The 22125-nt window shown below is 39.6% G+C and overlaps 1 protein-coding gene across 2 annotated transcripts in view; it reads right to left on the reverse strand.

Annotated features, from left to right (window-relative positions):
• The window catches only part of FGD4 (FYVE, RhoGEF and PH domain containing 4), a 120730-nt gene extending 100034 nt beyond the window's left edge, over window positions 1–20696 (reverse strand). For both annotated transcript variants that reach the window (XR_014492782.1, XM_083365162.1), the window contains exon 1: window positions 20479–20696. Coding sequence is in view for 1 of the 2 variants with exons in the window: in XM_083365162.1 (XP_083221288.1) it covers window positions 20479–20650 (172 nt within the window). In the remaining variant the exon portion in view is untranslated. The remainder of the gene's footprint in view (window positions 1–20478) is intronic.
• Window positions 20697–22125: the final 1429 nt, after the last annotated feature.

The raw sequence follows: 22125 nt of genomic DNA on the forward strand, positions 1-22125 counted from the left end.
CCTTAGGACATCACTACTGCATGCCAAAACAATTAGACACAAAAATAGTTTCTTTCCCCATGCCATCACTCTGCTGAATATTTAATTCCAACAACACTGTCTCATTTCTCATCTTTTCTCATCTTTCCTACTATTTTCTCCTATGTTTCTTATGATTTATTCACTGTTGTTTGTAACCTATAATTAATGATTTAACTATGATTTATGATCTATAGTCTATTACTGACTGTTCATATGTACACTATGAGCTTATGCGTGTGTCCAATCACATACTTGGCCAATAAAGAAATCTATTCTATTCTACATATATTGAAAAAATATATGCCATTTGCCAACAATACTTCTCTGGATTCATAAGAAAAAGAAGTCAAACTGCTGAAAAGAATTAATGAACACAAGTGTGATATCAAAACTCAAATCAAGGACAAAAATAATATCAAAGCATTTCATCCTCCCACGACATTCAACTGCAGACCTCAAAGTATCTATTTCAAAACAAATAACAAGATATTGGGCAATACATACGGACAGAAAAGAGTTAAAATGAAGCCAGAGAGAGTAAGGAAAAGTGAAGAGGAGAAAGTGTGAGATTTGGGTGCAAGACATAAGAATGAAACAAAATGTCTCCAGCAGAGTGAATGGAATTAAAAATTAAAGTGAATAAATTATCTGGGATAATAGCAATTAAATGAAGCAGTGCTAAAAGAAATACCTTACAGATTTATAGGGGAACACCAGTGAAAGTGGAATTGAAATGAAGGCTATGAATTAGTGACCAAGAAAAAAAGATGAAAAGAAACTCATAAATATCATGAGAATCAGTAAGGGTACGGATATATTTCGTATAAGTGGAGAAATATTAAAGTATCAGTGACATTTGCTTATATGGTGACAGTTTGACTTAAGGATGCTGCTATAAGAAGATAACATGTGTGCTGACGACTGGAAGAAAAGTATTATCATCCCCCTGCATAACAGAACAACAAGAGCCTTGGTGGAGCAGTGGGCTAATGCCTCCTTAAGTAACACCAGCTGCCTGCAATTAGTGCAGGTTCGCATCCCACCAGGCTCAAGGTTGACTCAGCCTTCTATCCTTCCGAGGTAGGTAAAATGAGGACCCAGATTGTTGGGGGCAATAAGCTGACTTTGTAATAATGCCACTTGGGGTGTGTGTGAAAGCCCTAATAAGCAGGCATATACATAGAATGAAGGCTACTGCTAAGTTTGTAAAGCCGCCCTGAGTCTTCGGAGAAGGGCGGGATATAAATGGAATTAAAATAAATATAAAATAAAAAAGAGTGAACGCAGAAGCAACAGAAAAGTACCTGGGAAGGCATCTGGAAGAACTCTGACCAAAAGGACAGAAGAGACGACCACTGCAAAATATTAAAAGTGCAATGAATTTTAAGGTGTGCAGATCAGATTTTGTTCTTCTGCAGGTCACTGAAAAAATGTACACAGATTTAGAAAAACAAAACAAATAAAGTGAATCATGGAATATTTTGCAGAAACCTGTGGTTAATGGTTTGTTAAGAGCAGTACAAGTAGTCCTCAACTTACAACCACAACTGAGCCCAAAATTTATGTTGCCAAGCGAGACATTTGTTAAGTGAATTTTGTCCCATTAACAACTGTAGCAAGTGGTTAAATGAATCACTGCAGTTGTTAAGTGAGTAATACAGTTGTTAGGCGAATCTCCCCATTGACTTTGCTTGTCAGGTCACAAAAGATGACCACATGACCCCAGGACACTGCAACCGTCATAAATATGAGTCAGTTGCCAAGTGACTGAATTTTGATCACGTGACCCTGGGAATGCTGCAACGGTCGTAAGTCACTTTTCCCAGTGCTGTTGTAACTTTTGATGGTCACTAAATGAACTGTTGTAAGTCGAAGACTACCTGCATATGGTAGAGATAAGTCATATAGTACATGAAAATGCAATGCTTAGCCACTGATTCAGCATCAGTGAGGCAATAAGACAAAGATGTATAAGTATCTCCACGATGTTTAATGTATTTATGGATAGTCATACAAGGAATGGTTGGTTAGCATTGGCAGGTTTTTTCCTTGAGAACATAGGTGTGGTTCTCTATTTGAGATGAGGCCACAGTATTGCCTGCAATTAGTGCAGGTTCGCATCCCACCAGGCTCAAGGTTGACTCAGCCTTCCATCCTTCCGAGGTAGGTAAAATGAGGACCCAGATTGTTGGGGGCAATAAGCTGACTTTGTAATAATGCCGCTTGGGGGGGGGCTGAAAGCCCTAATAAGCAGGCATATACATAGAATGAAGGCTACTGCTAAGCACATTGGTTTGTGCTTAGATTGTAAGCCGCCCTGAGTCTTCGGAGAAGGGCGGGATATAAATGGGATTAAAATAAAAATAAATAAATAACCTGCTAAATCTATAACAAACATTAGATAAATCCAGGGCTTTTTTTTCTCATAGAACGCTCAGAACGGAGTTCCAGCACCTTTTTTGGATGGAACCTTGTAGAGTAGGCAAGGCGGGTTGTATGACACGTGTGAGTTCCGGCACCTTTTTCTTTTACAAAAAAAGCACTGGATAAATCATATGATGCAACAAGAAGTATGGTTTTGAAAACTACTCTATGAAAGACCACAGTTACGTATGTTTGGAAGGAAAGTGGAGTGAGCAACTGTAAGTTATATAGATAGATAGTGTTTTTCTAAGTCACAGCAAATAGATGGATTTGAATAGTCAGATAGAATGCTCACTATAGGTGCACAAATTCATGAAAGCATTTAAAGATGTGCAAATATTGCTAGAGAAGTAGTGAATAATATGAGATCTGTTATAAAAGAAGCAACTTCTGCCTATGTTCTTTTATGGAAATAAGAACTGAGTATGCCGGGAAAAGTAAGGAAGTTGAATGCAGTGGGCCTGGGAAATTTCAGATGTAATTGTGGTCAATCAAAAAAAGATAGGCTAAGGCACGAATGGGTGCTGAACAAGTGTGACTTGAATACAAAAATATGTCAGCAGTGCAAGAGATGTATATTGAAATGATATGGTCCTGTAGATAGAATAATTGAGGATCAAGTCAGAAAACAAATCTATGAAGAAAAAATAAATCAACCAAGGGAAGACTGAAAATGTCAAGGCTAGATAGAATTGATGAGATCTTCAAAACAAAAACGAATGGTAATTTTTTACAAAAATGGCTAACTTCAAAGCAGTATATCCATACAGTTGAAACAAAACTAGAAGTATAGAAAGAAGCACAGTGAGTTGTGTTGGTATAAATTAGTTTTAGCTAAATTTCTCAAGCCTCTAATTATTTTGCTCACTGATTATTACTCCTCTGCCTAATGTGCGTAAGGCTGTTTACTCCCCAAAGGGAAGTGACTGTATGATAGTTGTGTGCCTCTGATTGCTGAAAATGTATGAAACATTTAACACCTTGTTAATGTTTGTTCTCAGTAATGACATTTTAGTTATTAGAGTGGCATGCCTGCATTTTAATTTTGTAATAGATACAAGTCAAGTTCTACCTTTATAAATCTGAAAAAAAAATCATTTTATTAGCAATTTTGGAGAAATAGTGGATATTATAGCAAGTCACAAAGATCCTATAAGCAGAAGTTAAACTAATCCATAAAATGCTCTCTGTCATCTTTGTAGAAGTGTGAGAGATCCAAAATATGCCTGCAACAAGCTAATATTAGAAACTAGCCTATTTAATGTTTAATATGTATATTATTTTTATCAGAATTGTGATAGGAGCCTATAGAGGTGTCCATGACTACATCTATTCTAAATACATAAACCATATCTGAATAATAGGAGAAAGAACATATTAATATTCCAGAATAGTGGATATCATTTGTTACTTAACTGAATAATACATCCGCCTTATTATTTTACAAGATTTCAGTAAAATGAATTCACTTAAAAGAGAACATTTATTTGATTTATAAGTTGCTCTTCATCAATGGCTGGACTCAGATTGTTGGGGGCAATATGCTAACATTGTAAACCACCCAGAGAGTGATGTAAAGCATTATGGGGTAGTATATAAGTTTAAGTGATATTGCTATTGCAAAGTATAGACAGAGACAGAAGACAAAGTCATCTCATTAGTAGAGAAACTGTACTTTTCTGCAGAAGCCTGGGGCGAAATTTCTCTGTTATGTATTAAAGGTTATGTATTAAAGGTTATGTATTACATGTAAATAGTTATGAGGTAAAACCGGTCTGGAACATGCGGCAGCTTTTGACAGCTGTCAGAAGCTGCCGAAGGTAATGCGCAGGTGCGACGGCTTGACAGCTCTCAGCTGTCAAGCGCAGGAAAACAGCACAGGCGTGGCTAACATTGACAGCTCCGGGCTGTCAGAGCTAGCCGCCGATTGGTCCTTGCCGGTAGCGGGAAACTGGCGCGGCTCAGATTGGTCGCCAGCCTGCCAGCTGGGGTATAAAAGTAGGCGCTGTAAATCTGTCTGCGCCCGGTTTCTCACCAATAAAGGTTGTCAACTTGAGCCAGCTGTCTCGCGTGATCCTTACCAGAAGACACTACATTCTCAGTCCCAGCGACTTTAAGAAGTGTGGACTAACTCCCAGAATTCCACAGCTGGAGAATTCTGGAACTGAAGTCCAACAACTTAAAGTTGCTGAGCTTAAGAAACACTGCCCTGTGGTCCTACAAGAATTTAAAGACATTCTGTGAAAGACCAAAAGCAAGAAAATAGTTGAAACAACCAAGATATATCTCCAGAGCTTTTCATCTTGAGTGGTTTCAGTAGATCTGGCTATCTTTAATAACAGCTTAAATAACAGCCTGAAAAAGTTCAAAAGCCCCTAGCCTAACCTATGCACATAACTCCCTTCCTATGTTTATATTTATACTTCTAATTGAAATATAAATAGTCCTCAACTTACAACAGTTCATTTAGTGACTGTTCAAAGTCCCTGAAAAAGTGACTTATGACCATTTTTTACACTTACAGCATCCTCATGGTCACGTGATCAAAATTCAGAGGCTTGGCAACTGACTCATATTTATGGCGGTTGCAGTGTGTCCCGGGGTCATGCAACCTTCTGACAAGCAAAGTCAATGGGGAAACCAGATTCACTTCAGAACAGTATTACTAATTTAACAAGTGCAGCGATTCACTTAACAACTGTGGAAAGAGAGGCTGTAAAATGAGGCAAAACTCTCACTCAGCAACACAAATTTTGGGCTCAATTGTGGTTATAAGTCGAGGACTACCTATACTCTCATTTTCCTCAGAGAACACGAGCCTCACAAGCATATCAAGGTAGTACCTTACTGGTAGATTATGATTATTATACTTTTGTCACCCAGTGTGTCAGATGTTCAGACTGGATTTGGCATTTTTGGGATATAGAGATGGGAATGTTTGGTGATATTAAAGGTATCGTTGCAGGATGCAAATTGTTCCAAGTAAAATTGCCTTTTGTAATTGACTGATGGTGATTTTGTCAATGCTGATGGTGTTCAAGTGGTGCCTTCGATGTTTTGGAATTGCATTCAAGGCACCTATTATTATTGGTACTACAGTACTTTGCTTTCTTTTGCCACAATTGTTCTATTTCTATTTGCAAGTCTTCTTATTTTGTTATCTTCTCCAGTTTTTTCTCTTCTACTCTGCTGTCTCCAGATACTGCCAATATCCAGACATTTTTGTCTTTCTTATCCACAATTGTTAAGTCCAGGGTATTCAGCTGGTGCAGAATGCGGCCACGCGAGTGGTGGTGGGGGTTTCCCGATACTCCCATGTAACACCTCTACTCCGCGAGCTACATTGGCTTCCGGTTGCCCTTCGGGTGAGATTCAAGGTGCTGGTGATGACCTATAAAGCCCTAAATGGCATGTGTCCAGATTACTTACGGGAGCACCTGCTGCCGGCATCAACTTCCCTTCGTCCAGTGCGCTCCCACAGAGAGGGCCTCCTCAGGGTGCCGTCGGTCAGAGAGTGTCGACTACCTTTATGTTTTATTTCCTGAAATAGCTAGAACATCCAGTTTGATTGCAAGAAATCTTTAAGAAAACCAAGAGATTGTATAATTCTCTCTCTCTCTCTCTCTCTCTCTCTCTCTCTCTCTCTCTCTCTCTCTCTTGAATTGTCAGACTCAAATACATGCACAACCTAAGTAAAGAGTAAATGTGATATCATACTATCTGTTCAAAGTAATGTATTTAAAACTCACCAGTAAAGCCAACAAGAGGACATTGGCTTAGGAAAATATGAGTTCAGGTTGTTGTATTAACCTCAATTTGTTTCCTTAGTTGGGTGAACTTCCTGCTTATATATTCAACCCCAATATGCAGAGGACAGACAGTAGTTCAATATTGAAGGACTAGCAGTATCTCATTTCCTTTGTGGCTTTAAAGGTTCAAGAGAAATTATCAGCAACATCAGCAATGGGAAAATCTGAACGTAGGGCTTGCTGGAGTCAGAGAATAAAGTAATGTTCCCAGGTTTCTTCTGAGCTATGAGCTGCCCAGCTGTTATGTCTCATTATGCCATCTTCCCTTACAACCCTGTGAAACTAATGCAGTCTGATGTCCACTGTGTGTATTAGACTGAGATTCCCACAGTTTTATACAGACCAGTCCAACCTATGACTATTCAAAGTTACAGTGAATCTCCCCAGCATTAATTACAACCCAGAATTGAAATGGCAATGGCCACCAAGCCCTCCCTTCCAGTCACATGACTGCATTTTCAGCAACTGGCTGGCCCTCATTTATGGTCATTTCCAACATCCTGCAGTCATGTGACTGTGATTTACCATATTATTTTTCTGGAAACTGGAATTTACTTCTGATTTCTAAGAAAAATGTCCATTGTGGACAATAGATTACTTAACGATTGCCATGTTCACTTAACTACCCCCCCCCAAAAAAAGTTGTAAAATCAGGCAGTCACATGGTTAACACACACACCCCGGGCTCAATTACGGTTATAAGTTGAGGATTGCACGTATGTGCCTCATCTCAAATGTAGTGCTTGTAATATAAAACTGCCTCCATTGGAATATCAGGAGTGGTCATTCAAGTACTCTGTCTGAATGTCTGGTACATGGCTGAGGCAGAATTTAATGCATTGTTTCTCAACCTTGGCAACTTTAAGATGTGTGGACTTCAGCACAAAGCATCATCCAAAGTTGCCTGCATGAAATGGCAATCTACATCAATGTAATAAATAAATAATAAACTTCCTAAAATTGGGAAGGGGTTGGGAATTCTGGTGTTTGAAATGATGTAGCCAGCTGAAGATCAATAGCTTGGTCATTTCAGCACAAAGTAGACATCCAACCAAGGGGCAAAGTGGGATGTTTCTTATATTGAACTATTCATCTTCTTTGTGTAGTGAAGTCAAAGAGACACCAACCAGCTCTACCGCATCCTTAAAGCAGGATGTGATGCAAGGGCATAAATACGAGCTAAATTATGCAATTCTTCCCCATTTTACAAAAGGAAGGGAAACAAGAATATTCCCTTCATATTTATCTATCTTTATCTATATTTTTTGTGCTGCAATATTCATGCCAAAAAAAATCAGAAATGTACTTAATCTTAGGCAAAGCAACGAATATGCTATACCTCTTTCTAAACTCTTTCTAAAATTAATGTGCTTTTTCCAGGGTCCCATTCTTATATCTCATACAAAATCAATGTTAATCACAGAGGAGAAAATCTAAATATTATTGTCTGTGGAAATGATGTCACAGTGCACGTCAGACCTCCTTTAGAAATTACATGTAAACTTATGGAGGACTAATTCAGCTACAAGCTGTGTTTATAGCAAACTTCTGCATTCTATCCCTTGGAGCAGAATTTGAAACAACCAAACCACAAAGAGAAGTTGGCAATCCACAGTCAAGCAGGAATATAAATCAACAAAGCCTGCAAGGACTGGAAGAAATAATTATTAAGTTGTAGAATACACATCCTCAGTCTGGAACCAAATCAGCAAGCTTCTATTATAACAAGTTCATTTTTCATACTTAACTCAAATGGGCAGAATAATGTTTATATTGTCAAATGCAAGTAGGTACTACAAAGAACGAAAAATATGGATATTTTTTTTATTGGAGCAACTGCACAAGCTGAAAAGCAAAACAGAAAACAAGGAACTTCCTAATCATTTCCTCCAGTGACCTCTATTGGGTGAAATGGTATAATGCAAGGGTGGTTTTTTTTAAAAAAAAAGTAGTAGAAGAAAGCATATTTCTACACTGTTCGAATATAGTAAAACATACATCAAACCATTTATCTTAACATCCAGCTTGTTTCTTCGTGTACTTTTTTCCAATAAAAAATGCAGGGGGTTTGTACAGATAGTCTGTTTCCAGGAGCACTGTCTGTCTGTGTAGCAAAAAAAAAATTTTAGGGCAGCTTAAAGAGTACTACGTATAGCAATATATTTCATGCTCTCATGTTATTCTATGGACTACAATGGACTGTAACCAGTACAGTTTCTGTTGGGATGGGCAGTGTATGGCATCTGGGAATCAAATAGCACAAATAACATTTACTTGGTGTCAGCCAGATTTCCTATACCAACAGACTATTAAATCAGAAGCTGCTTCTTACAAACCCAAGTTCCAGCTTCAGTGTCATCTTTACTTCCACAAAGCAATAGCAGAAGCATTTACACCTGTGGTGGCGAACCTATGGCACGGGTGCCACAGGTGGCACGCAGAGCCTCTCTGTGGGCACATCCGTCATCGCCCCAGTCCTAGGCCTTCAGCTGAGTTTTATAAAACCTTTTCGCTTCAGCCTCCACCGCTGTGTGCAAAAAAAAAAAAAAAAAGTTCAATCAATCAATTTCAACTTCTTGCGCGGGGGAGGGAAAGATCTCGCAAAGTTGGAATTGATTGATTGAACTTTTTAGTCCCACCCAGTCTGCCGTTACCATCGCAGCCATGTCCACCCAATGGGCCGCACCCACCCAATGGGCCATGCCCACCTGGCACCCAATGATACATAAGTGGGTTTTGGGTTGCAGTTTGGGCACTCGGTCTCTAAAAGGTTCGCCATGACTGATCTAGACTTATAAAGCACTCCATGGAGCTTTACAGAACTCTCAGGGGGGGGGGAGTGTTTTACAACATCAGCATAATGCACCCAACAATCTGGGTCCTCATTTTACTGACTTCAGAAAGAAGGAAAGCTGAGTCACCCTTGAGCCTGTCAGGATCAAATTCCAGTCTCTGGGCAGAGTTCGCCTGCAATAATGCATTCTAATTTCTCTGTGCCACCACGGCTCATTCAAAGGCCTAATAAAAATATAGATACTGTGGTGGCAATGTGGAAGACTATTGTTATTTTAATATTATTTTAACATTAAGAAAAATCTAGAAGTTTAGAGCTCATTCGGAGCTAATCTGCTTTTTTTTTCATTCTTCTTTGCTGAATAACGCAGAAAGGGGGGTGGGGTATGGATGTTTACACAGCTGCAAACCTGTAAAAATTTCATACTGTCAGTTCCCATCCCAGAATCATGGGCCACCTAGTCAAGATCAGGTCTTGCAATCTCATGAGCATAGCAGAGCCATGAAGTCACAGTGTTAGGCTTTCATAGAAACCTTGGGGTTGCTGTAGTTTGTGGGGAGTTTCTGCACAGAAGCTAGCACTGGGTATTGTGGAAATCGGCTGCCCTTTGTGTATCTCTGCTGTCATTATTAAAGAGCTCCTGGAAGCTTGAAAGAGGTTTGGCTTTCATCTTGCTTGTTATGTACGCTTTTTATGGTATGCTTTTAAATCTGTTTGCTTCAGTTAACAATAAAACTTAAAATCTCTTTGTTTACTGGTGTGCTTATTGTTTCTGGATACTAAAGAACCATTTGCCTGGACACCTGATCACTGCCCTGATGCTCGGCAAAGCAGATACTTGCACCAAGCACAGGTAAGATGAGGTGACAGGAAGCATCCTTAATGACTCCTTGAAATAACAATGGTCTTCCACACTGCCACCACAATATCTATACTTTTATTAGACCTTGGAGTGAGCCCAGGTGACACAGTGGTTAAAGTGCAGTGTTGCAGACAAAAACTCTGCCCACAGCCATAAGTTCAATCCTGACTCAGGTTGACTCAGCCTTCATCCTTCAGAGGTCAGTAAAATAAGGACCCAGAGGCTGATGACACTACTCTGAAAAGCAGTATTTCCTAAACTATGATCCTAGGACCCCTGGAGATCCCCCAAGACCCTGTCAAGTCTCCCCAACACCTCACAATATCTTTAATACCTAGCAAAATAATTTGCTAGGTATAAAAGGTATTTGAAAAAATTTAAAACAATGTCACTCTTCTCATTTTTGTTAAAAATATAGGGCATTTTCATTACAATGTTTCATTTATGTTAACATCTAACAGGGTAATATTATTATTTGTACATAATTCAATATTCTATGCATGTATCCATTTTAATCTGTAATATGGTCAATATTGATAAATATAACCTTTACAAACAGAAGCTCTTTTAGGGTTTTTAAAAGTTGAAAAGGGTTCTGAGAGGAACAGTATTTAAGAAATACTGCTGTAAATTATCATGGCCTATCGTGACATAATACAGTTTAAACTGAGACAAAACGAACGAGTTAAAGGGAATGTGACAGTTTGATAAAGGGACACCTGCGGCCGGCGTCAACTTCCCTCCGTCCAGTGCGCTCCCACAGAGAGGGCCTCCTCAGGGCGCCTCCGATCAAAGAATGCCGATTGGTGGCCCCCACCAGGGGGAGGGCGTTCTCTGTGGGCGCGCCAGACCTATGGAACCGCTTGCCAGTTGAGCTCCGGATGGCCCCCGACCTCCGCTCCTTCCGGCGCGATCTAAAAACTTATCTATTTGAGCAATCTGACCTGGTTTGATGGGTTAGGGTTGGGGTTTTAATATGTCTTTTAATTACTGTTTTAAATCTGGGCATAATATTTAATTGTTTTTTTAACTTTTGTATTTCGTTTTTATATTTATTGCCCTGTACACCGCCCTGAGTCCTTCGGGAGAAGGGCAGTATAAAAATATAATAAATAAATAAATAAATAAATAAATAAATAAATAAATAAATAAAATAGAACTAAACTAAGAGGGACTTGCCTAGATTTTCTTTTCCATACAATCTTCTACAGCAGAAGCAAAAAGGAGCCAATATGTATAAACAAAAACAGGTTTAATTTCAAAATTATTATAGAGGGGAAGCAAACTTACCAACAAGTTTATGCCTGCTGAGATTCAAAAACATTGTTGCATAAGAGCAGTTCTTACAAATCCAAAGGCATGCAATTATATTTTCCAAGCTTTTATTTACATTATGATCACAGCTGAAGATGTTTTAACTATTTAAACAAAATAAACACCTCTTTTCTAACAAACATTTTTTTAAAAAAAATGTCATACCACCATGCCTTCCAGGGTTCAGCTCTTAAACTAAGTGTTCAGACTGACACTTTTGCACCAATACACATAGTTTTTTGGTAATCTGACTGCATTAGACAAATCTTAATGCAAAAATTTCCAAGTTCCATAGGGTTACTAGGACAAAGTAAGATAATACAACCTACACATAATTATCTATTATAAGATTTGGACCACATATACAGTACATATACAGGCAATCCTTGACTTATAACCACAATTGAGCCGAAAATTTGTTCCTAAGTGAGACAGTCATTAAGTGAGTTTTCTTCCATCTTAGACCTTTCTTGCCACAGTTGTTAAGTGAATCAATGCAATTGTTAAGTTAGTAACCCGTTTGTTGAGTGAATCTGGCTTCCCCATTGCTTGTCAGAAGGTCACAAAAGATGATCACATGGCCCCAGGACACCTCAACTATTGTAAATACATGCCAGTTAGCAAGCATCTGCATTTTGATCACATGACCACAGAGACGCTGCGACAGTCGTAAATGTGAAAATGATCACAAGTCACTTTTTTCAATGCCATTGGCTTCCCCATTAACTTTGCTTGTCAGAAGGTTGCAAAAGATGATCACATGACCTGGGACACTGCAAACATAATAAATATGAGTCAGATGCCAAGCCTCTGAATTTTGATTATGTGACCATGGGGATTCTGCAATGGTTGTGTGAAAAATGGTCATAAGTCAGTGCTGTTGTAACTTTGAACAGTCACTAAATGAGCTACTATAAATCAAGGATTACCTATATTGAAAACTAAATGCCCGTGTTGTGCAGACGTCAAAACAGCTTCGCCTACAGTTTAGTATCTTTCTGCTTGCTTAGATGATACTTGGTTAAAAATATAGTTTTAAGTATGTACTCAAGAGCTGCCCTTCATATTATTGCCACCAAGGTAGCTTCCAGGGAGAGAAAATAATATGAATTGCAAGGGCGGATCAAAATTATGCCTAAAATGTCATAAGCCTGATAACCAGGTTAAGAGAAATCTGCAACACAGTTTTATCTCTATTAAGACCTCAGAGTATTCAAGTCCAAACTGTTATTATAGATGGTCCTCATTTTGTGACCACAGTTACGACTGGCAATTCAATTGTTAAGCAATGCAATCACTAAGTGAAACTCAAGTGTGCTTACAATCTTACTTCTGCCTTCCTCAGCTTTACAAGTCTCGGAAGGTCACCAGAAAGATTTGGTGGCAAAGTAACTTTTTCCTGACCTTCAGAATTGTGAAAGGTTGCTATACCAAGCAGTCACTAAAGCAAGAACTATCTGTGTTTCATTGCACATCGATTCTGCATATTTCTCATGTTACAGGTAATGATCCAAATCTAACTCAACATAAAGCATAAATAAAAACTGCAATAATTTGGATCACCGCTTCTAGTTAAAATAAAAGCATCTACAGAACTGCAGCCATAGAAAAGCCTTTAGATATTACAGTGTTAACACCTTTCCTTGGATAAAAGATTTCTGTCTGCAGAATTGCAAAAACATTGAAAAAGATTACCAGTTCTGCAAAAAAAAATTGTTTTGGAATAAACACTAAGATAGAAAATCTATAACTTCCATCAATCTCAGGATGAAATAGAAATTATTGCAACTGCATGCTAAGAGCTAAATGTCAGAACCATTTAATCTTTTTTTTTCTCAATTTGAAAACCTAGTATCATCAGATTGTGAAATCTTAGGGCCACAAAGGCTAAGAAATTTGTCACCTTAGTGAAAATTCTACCACCATTCTTTGAAGTTATAGAACTATTCCTATATTTGAGAACTGCATGCTTCTGTTCCTGATGCTAACAGCTGCAGAAAATGTGCTTTACCAAGTGCAATTTCCAATGCAGGACAGTAGGATTTTCCTGGCAGACTTCACTTTCACCTTACCTGGAAGTGAGCCAAGACAAGTACTTCTGTTTCAAGGTGAAATGTAATCTGCCATCAGTTGAACCTAAATTCAATAAAAGTGAAATGCACACATAGAGGCAAGTCTCATGATTCTTTAATGTAGCTCAGGGGTGTCCAACTGCCGGCCCATAGGCTGGATGCGTCATGCCAAAACCAGGCCCACCCCATTACCCGCAATGGAAAAAAAGTCACGATACGTCGCGACAAGTCACATGACGTTGCAAGTTTGACACCCCTGATCTAGCTGGTTAACTGGATTGTGCAGAAGGGAGATTTAATCATCTTCAGTGAGTACGGTAAATAATAAAAGGTCTCTAGCAAAAAAAAAACCTGTTTAGGAAGGACTAATGAAAAAGGAAGCATGTGGAACCTCTGGGACATTTTTGAGTTTTCTTTTATTGATTTTATGATATGGCTCTCAAGACTTTTAACTCTTTAAAAATACCTTTCAGTTATAAGGTCATTTATACGGTACCCATGGTTCTAAATTCAGGCAGCATGTACATTGAATAACTTATTACCTTTATTAACTTACCCAGAGGTTGTATCAGATAGTTTTCAATAACAGTGTTAAAGACTGAAATTATCTACTACATCAATTCTCGAAACAAGAATCCTTAGATGCAAAGAACATCATGCAGAGACTAGGATAGGGAGTATAGATGGCTGAAATAAATGAACTGGCTTGCTCTGTTTTCTTTTAAATAGAACTTAAAAGATCATTTGGGAGTTAGGAAGTTGAATTAAAAGTGCATGCATATTTTAAGCCCTCAACCCTGTATGTAAGACATCCATACATGAAAACTATCACCAGTAGATACCAGATTTATCTTTGGTCTCCCATCAAAGAATTTTATATACACATTTCTCATGGCAGAGTGGGTTTAAAGAAATAGCTTTAAACCTACCAAAAAAGGGAACTGTCATGGCTAACCAAAACAAGCACAGATCGTTTCTCATGACAGCCTAAAGCCACCCAGGAATGCCGATCAAGAAAAGTCACCAATCAAAGCTCTTAAGCTTTAGCACCAGTGCCCTTGGGGGCAACTCAATTTCCTATAGCAGCCTTCCAAACCTGATATCCTTCAAATATATTGAGACCAGATTACCAATAAATTCTTACTATTTTAACTGGGATTCTAAAAAGTGCAGTAGCAACGAATGTGGAGGATGTCCAAGAGGAATTAGGCAGAAAGAAATCACAAAGGGTACTGATATATTAGTTGTTTCACCTGCTGATGTAGAGAGTAGACTAAGGTGTAAAGGGGAAAACCTGGAACATTTTTCAGTCCTTGTCCTTTGGTCTAACCCAGGGGTAGGCAACCTTGGCTCTTTTATGACATGTGGACTTCAACTCCCAGCTGACTCAGGAATTCTGGGAGTTGAAGTCCACGAGTCATGAAAGAGCCAAGGTTGCCTACCCCTGGACCCATTTCTTCAGTTAATAATCTTGAAGAGGATAGCATTTCTTCCCAACTGAACAACTTAAAACCAAAGTTTTTTATTCCATTCAATACAGAGAAGAAACTATTCAATCACAGCATCATTTACTGACTTCGGAAGACTTTTCAATTAATCATAAAGCACCCTTTAAGCCTGTACTGTACCACTGAAGACAGCATTTAGTCCACCAGATCAATGCAGGATACAGAAAACATAATATAATAAAATAATAAAAGATACAGAAAGAATAATATAACCATAAAGCAAACAAGGGCTAGTAGCAAAAGAAGAAAGGTTTGGTGTAATCTTCCATTTCATTGAACACTAGTCGCTTTCTATTCCCTGAGTAGCTATAATAACTAGAATTTAGAAAGTAATGTATAGAGAATTCGTTTCAGGTAAGACAAATGGGTCAACAGATACCAGGGAAATTAATTTCACATAGCTAGGAGCCTTTCTGAAACTCTCAAAACCCAGAATACTTTGGTTGAAATCCCTATTCACTCACAAAGCAGGGTAGTTGACAATCTTCAGTCTTAAAAGACTGAAGCGATGGAAAATTAAGGAAAGGAGAACATCATACACTGAATCTTAAAACCAGAGTATAAATGGTACATTAAAAAAATTATTATTACATTAAAAATAGCACTGATCTGGGGGGAAAAATAAGCTAGGTTACTTGAAGTTTGTTGTACTTTGAAACTGTTGTATTGTATGCAGCTCATTAAAGTTAGTGATTAACTAAAACATCCTGACCTCTTATTTCCAGTTGGTTCTCACCTAATGTGGCATGTGGATTTTAGTGGCTTGGCATGGCTAGAAGTCTGCTGGTGTGGGGCAGCAAATAGAATGAGAACTTGGAGAAAAAACTCAATTCTGGCCATGAGTGAGGTTGGTAAGCTGATCTGGCTCTTAGCCAGGGCTGTGGTGGAGCAGTGTAGACACAGCAATCCTATTATCCAGTCTAGAATATAGGTGCTGGGGACTGCGGGAAGAGAGCCAGGGACAAACAATTCCTTAGTTACTGGGGGAATATGATGATGGTCTGCCCAAAGTTGGGAAATGAGAGAGAGCAGGGTAGGATAGAAGGAGAAGACATAAAAAGTTGGTGCAAACCAAAGAGGCCGGAGAGAAAAATTGGAGATTGAAGTTATGTAAGTATTGCAGATCAGTTGACCGTTGTTGATCAGGGAGGGAAAAATGAAGTCCACCCGTGTTTTCCCTGGAAGAAAAAAAAATCAAAAGAGGACATCTCCATGCCAGAAGGAAAAGAACACCCTGAAAGAGGTTTTTTTCACAATGGAGAAGCAGTAGGTGTTTGCTGACCAGATCCAGAAGAAAGTCATGCTGTGTTGAGCACAGTAAATCTAGCCCACTCCTTCCTTTTCACTCTTGATAAGCCTAGCAAGGGGAAGGAAACAGGAAAGCTAAAAGGGGATTTTCTCTGGAAGGGAGACAGGAGGAAACCTGACTCCAGGTGAAAACTAGTACAGTGTCGTATTGTATGCACCTGTTGTAAATAACTGCTGTAATAACCTTATTGTAAATAGTAAAAATAAGGTTTTTTTCTGTGTCAACTGCTACCCTTGCAAAGCAAAATACACACACACCAGTTCAAAAAGAACTTGGGTCACATGTGACACCTAAGACAAAACCTCCTTCTTCTTATGCCTTCTTGAGGAAGCAAGAAATGGGAAAGTTAGCTGAAAGATATTTCTGGTTCCTGTTCAGGGACACATTCATCTCCATCCTATTTATACTCTCTCTTGGATCCTGAACTAGTTTAGAAAATAGTTAAAGACAGGTAGAATTTACTTAATTACTTAAAATCCTGGTAAATCCCCTGGTGGCAATCATGCTGGAGATCTTGCTCTAAACAGGTACTTCCAAAGCTTATTTATCAAGATGTAATTAATATTTTTTCTAGAGATGCCCCACTTCCTGTTTATGTTAACACTGCTTTATATTATGGAAGTATCTTAGAATTTTCCCTAACGCTTTCAACAGTGTCGGCAAGCCTTCCATACTCGTTTTCACTGCTAAGAGAGTCACAATCAACCACATACTATAAAACTGTGGACAATTTTTAAAACTACAGATCAACTGGAATGTATATTTAAGAAGGAAGCAGAATAATGGCTATCTATCCAGTAATGCTGCAGTTGTAAAAATTCTCTCCCTGCAGCCATAACTCAAATAGCTAACATATTTCTAAACGCCTTACATGATTTATGTTCAGCAAGTGAACGGAGCACAACAGGAGAAAGCAGTGAAATTGGGAGACCTTCCTAAGGTCTTGTTCACTTTTTCCAAATGAAAAAGAGCATGTACAATACTCTGAAATTGTCAGGCCCAAAGAACCAAGAACCACACATGGAGTTATTTCTGAGTAGTCTACAAACAGAAATCTTGCCAGTCTAAAGCAACTATCTGCAGAATTATTAGATACAGACTGTGAATTGCTAGGGAGAGGCAACCCTCTTTTAAACCTCTTTCTGACAAACAAACTTACGGTACACAGTTCCACCGTCTCTTTGCCCTCCTGCAATTCCGGACTTCCCTCACATTAATCATCTGAGCTCACTAGGACACAACCTTAATTAGTATGGTTTTTATTTTCAATTTTTTACAAGTCACATATTCAAATGCTACAATCAGCTATGGTTTGGTTAAACTTAGCTTATTGAACAACCCATGCTTGGCTGGCTTCATACAAAATGATGATCCATAAGATGCTATTTAAAAACCAGAGTTATTGAAATCACACAAAATGCTAAAACACAAAGCAATCACAATGATGGCTTAAAGTGTTGCATCAATCAACTAGAATATTTCTCATGGTCAGTATTCTTATGGCTAGTCAACTAGATTTAGTCAAGTTTTGAATTATTCCCCCAAAAGAAAGATGCACTGTAGCTGAAGTGGGAGCTCTGTTGCTAAGCAACATGGTTGTAAAGTTTTTAACAGTCACATGACTGTGCCAACTTATCACAGTAATTCTGGTGGAAATCATTAAGCGATTCAGCATGGGTCATTAAGCTCATTAAGCGCAATGTCAGATGACTACAACTTGTGACTTTTTGTTGACTTTCCTCATTGGAAGCCAGCAATGAAGACTGCAAATGCCATGATTGTGGGATGCTGCAACTCACAAATTAGAATTGTGAGCCAGTCGCCAAGCATCCAAATTGTAATTACATGATTGCAAGGATGCTGCAACAATTGCAATTCTGAGCAGCATCAGCAAATCTCTTTGTTCAGGGCTGTCACACCTTGGTTGTTGAATGAGCAGTCGCTAAGCAAGAACTACTTGTAACTCTCTGAGTAGGCTAAAATTTCCAATAAACATTTTGTAAATTGCTGAGATAACAAATGTTACATTTTTAAAAAAAGTCCTTATTAATTAAAATACAATATTTTCTGATTCTTTCCACAGGTCTTAAAGTATAATATCATAAATATCATAAATATTTTGCTACTTGATACACATTTTACCTCTGTGGGTACGCAGAAACTTTAATATTCATACATTGTGCTAATGATATTCTCATATTCACTAGCACATCCTAAAACTCTGTGGTGTGCATTCCTTTAAAAAAACATCAATTTCCCCTTCAACTGATAAAATTGATCAAATGCATTTTTCTTACAAGTATCTTTCTTGATTTATTAGAAGCCAGGAGTTTGTCAAAATATCCTTTAATACATTCATATTAATTGCAAATTCCACAGTATTTGCCTGTTTGGTTTGGTATGGTTTAGCTTTAAGATGTAAAGTCTCTGGCTGAGCCTATTATTCTGCACAAAGCAAAACATCAAGATTTGCACAAGTGAGACCAGAAAGATGAATGGGTGGCTTATGCATCCTTATTTCCAATTGGCCCAGATCAGTGCTCTTTAAACTGGGAGCAACTTGGGCATATCCTAAGGGTAATGGAGCAATCTGCTTGCTTGTAATTTGTGTCTGCTCATTTGTGAGTTGATGATCCAGTTTGGGACTACTGTTGCTGCTAAGACAGTGTGTAAAATAACAGTGTTTTCTTTTTTCTTTTGTGGGGATTCCAGACCAGGAAAAGGGATAATTGGGTCAAAGAGTTTAAGAACCAGTGGTTTAGGTCACCGTGACTTTGGTCACCAAAGTGTAGGAGCAAGTTTTTAAAAACTTTAAACAGCATTCCTTACTAAAAAAAAAGTAAATCCCACAGAATCAGAAGTGTGTTCTTTGAGATGACAAGTGTAGAAAGAGTCTCGTATAACAGATTGTACAAGAAAATGGCCATTTTAACCTATGGTTAAAATAAAATCTTGTGGCACTGTAGAAACTAAAATATCCTATCCACATAACCTTCATAGGTCCCAATCCTTTTTGTCAAAAGTACACATTGTAGTCCAGAGAGACTGTTGACATCCTCACAGTTCTTGTTAAACAGAGAGAAAGGTGGACAACAGGTGCCAAGCAAATCTCACGTTAATAGGAAAAACATAATAAGCAGGAGGATGTCTTAACAAAGCATTTTTTTTGTTTAAACTACATTACTTGCAGAGATCATTCTCTTTCAAATGGCCTCTCCCACTGATGCCTGCAGGGATCCAAATGGACAGATCAAGTGAAGAAGCAGCCCAGCACTTGGTACTCTCGTTTTGTTGCTTGAAGTACACGTAGGCCCCGACTTACAACAATTCATTTAATGACCATGCAGTTATAATGGGCAAAACTCACTTAACCAATGTTTCACTTAGCAGCATAAATTTTGGGTTTAATTGTGATCATAAGTACAGGTAGTCCTTGACCTATGACCAAAATTGAGCCCAAAATTTATGTTGCCAAGTGAGACCTTTGTTAAGTAACTTTTGCTTCATTTTACAATTTTTCTTGCCACATTTGTTAAGTGAATCACTGCCATTGTTAAAGTAATAACACGGCTGTTAAGTGAATCTGGCTTCCCCGCTGACTTTTGCTTGTCAGAAGGCTGCAAACACTGCAACCTGTGAGTCAGTTGCCAAGCATCCAGATTTTGATCACATGAGCAAGGGGACGCTACAATGGTTATAAATGTGGAAAAACGGTGATATGTCACTTTTTCAGTGTCACTGTTCACTTCGGTCACTAAATGAACCGTTGTAAGTCAAGGACTACCGGTATTTGTACAGGAAAAAAGGAACACAATTTAAACAACTTTGACTGTCACCCTTGGCTTACGACTGCAGCAAAATGCATCCACTGCCTAACCCTAAAACGATCCTCACCCGAAGTGCAAACAATCCCTACCTGCTTTTCGACGCAGCTCCTTTAAAGCTTATTTATTTATTAATGGGATTTATATCCCGCCCTATCTCCCGAAGGACTCAGGGCGGCTAACAACAATAACATATAATAAGTACAGAAATTAAGATAAAAATAAAATTAAAATCATATGTAAATCTTATGTAAGCGCCCCTATTCCCTTCCTAATACAATACTTCGCTTAGTCCTCAAACTGCCGCGAAACTTATCCTCGGAGTTGGTACTACAAGGCTGTCGCTCCAAGGGGTTTGCAGCCGCTCAGAAAAGTCAGGGGGAGGAAGGGACTTCGTTGGCATTTCGCCCCGGGCGCTTTCTTCGCCTCAGCGACTTTTCTTTCTTATCGCAAAGCGACCTTAAACCCGCAAGTGCCGGGCAGAGCTCCAGGAGAAAAAAGGAAAGGCCGAGACCTGGCGGAGAGCCAGCGGGAAGTGTACCTGTTGCTGCTGCCGCCGCCGCCGGCGGTCCCACTCCCCTCGGGAGCGCCGTGGGGGACTGAAGCGAAGCGGCGGCGGGGCTCTGGAAGACGAAAGCCGAGCTGTGCAAGCTGGGGCTGGATTTCCTACGGATGGCCATCCGCCTGAAATTGATGCTTTCGGCCCCGTTCATCTCGCCTTCTCTCCTCAACAAGCCAACAACTGGCGCCCGTGTCGAAACTGCCCTTTCCTCGGCCCCCTACCCGGAGCGCATCCTACCGGCGCCCAGCAACGCGCGCTTGGCCGGCTGACTGAGTTCGCCTCAACCTTCCGCGCTTGGCCGGCTGACTGAGTTCGCCTCAACCTTCCGCCTGGCGTCGGTCGGCCGCGAAGTCTCCTTGCGCCGCGCGTCTCTGGCCCCGCGAGAGACCCCGCCCTCCCGGCGGGTGGAGGAAGCGGGGCGGAAGCCTCGGAGTCCCCGCCTGCGCCCAAGGTACGCGCGTACCTGGTTTTAGGGTTACCTGACCGTCGCGGAAGGTGCGCGCCTGTTCTAAGCGCTCCAAGTTAAAGGGGTCTTCAAACTTGGCCCTATTATGACTTGTGGACTTCAACTCCCAGAATTCCTTAGCCAGCGTGCCTGGCTGAGGAATTCTGGGAGTTGAAGTCCACAAGTCATAAAAGGGCCAAGTTTGAAGACCCCCTGCTCTAAGAGTTCCCACTTTGGAATGGGGGAGGTGAGTCAAAGACAGCCCCGCTGTTCCCCCACCTCCTCAACTTAGGAAAGTTTTGCTCTGGCTTTGCTCCTCCCCATTTCATGACCTTTCTTGCCGCGGTGGTTAAATAAATCTGGCTTTCCCACTGACTGATTGTAAGAAGGTTGCGGAAAGGTGACCGCATGACCCCAGGAAGCCTTGCAACCATTGTAAACATGAACCGGGAGTGCCGAGTGCCTGCATTTTGATCACGTGACCATGGGGAATGCTGCAATGGTCATAAGTGTGAAAAAGGGTCATAAGTCAGTTTTCCCCAGTGCTGTTTTAACGTCAAATAATCACCAAATGAACTGTTGTAAATCAAGGACTATCCGTACTTTAGCAGAACATTGTAGCTCGAACACAGCCTTTAAATTCAACAGTAATCAGCCCTAAGAAAGGCTGATGTTTATTGGGATATGTGGGAGGAGATTACCAGTTAAGTATTTAATATGGTTAGGTATTTAGTTTATCCTGTTTGAGGGAGGAGCAGTATAAGCTTATTGACCAGGGATTTTCTGCCTGGGTTCACACTTGGTCCTTAAACCAGGGTATTAAAAAAAGGGGGGGGGAATGGGGCAGAGTTGAACAGATTGGAATTAAGGAGTTAATTTGTAGTTTTAAACCCACTTTTAGTGTATGCAAAGCCAGGGATAGTTCTTGAATTGGCAAAAGCTCTGCAGTTTTATGCTAAGTCATGATGGTTTAGTGTTGGTTTATCAAATAATCCACAATTAGCTGAGCTGATAAAATGTAGTAAACTATAAGTTACAGAAGTCCCTGCTATTTTCTTGGCAATTTTTTTCAATGGTGGTTTGCCATTGCTTCCTAAGTAGGGCTGAGAGAAAGTGGTTGGCCCAAGGTCACCCAAATGGCTTTGTATCTAAAATAGGAGTAGAACTCACCAGTCTCCTGG

The sequence above is a fragment of the Vipera ursinii genome, assembly GCF_947247035.1.
Source record: "Vipera ursinii genome assembly, chromosome: 6".
Lineage (NCBI taxonomy): Eukaryota > Metazoa > Chordata > Lepidosauria > Squamata > Viperidae > Vipera > Vipera ursinii.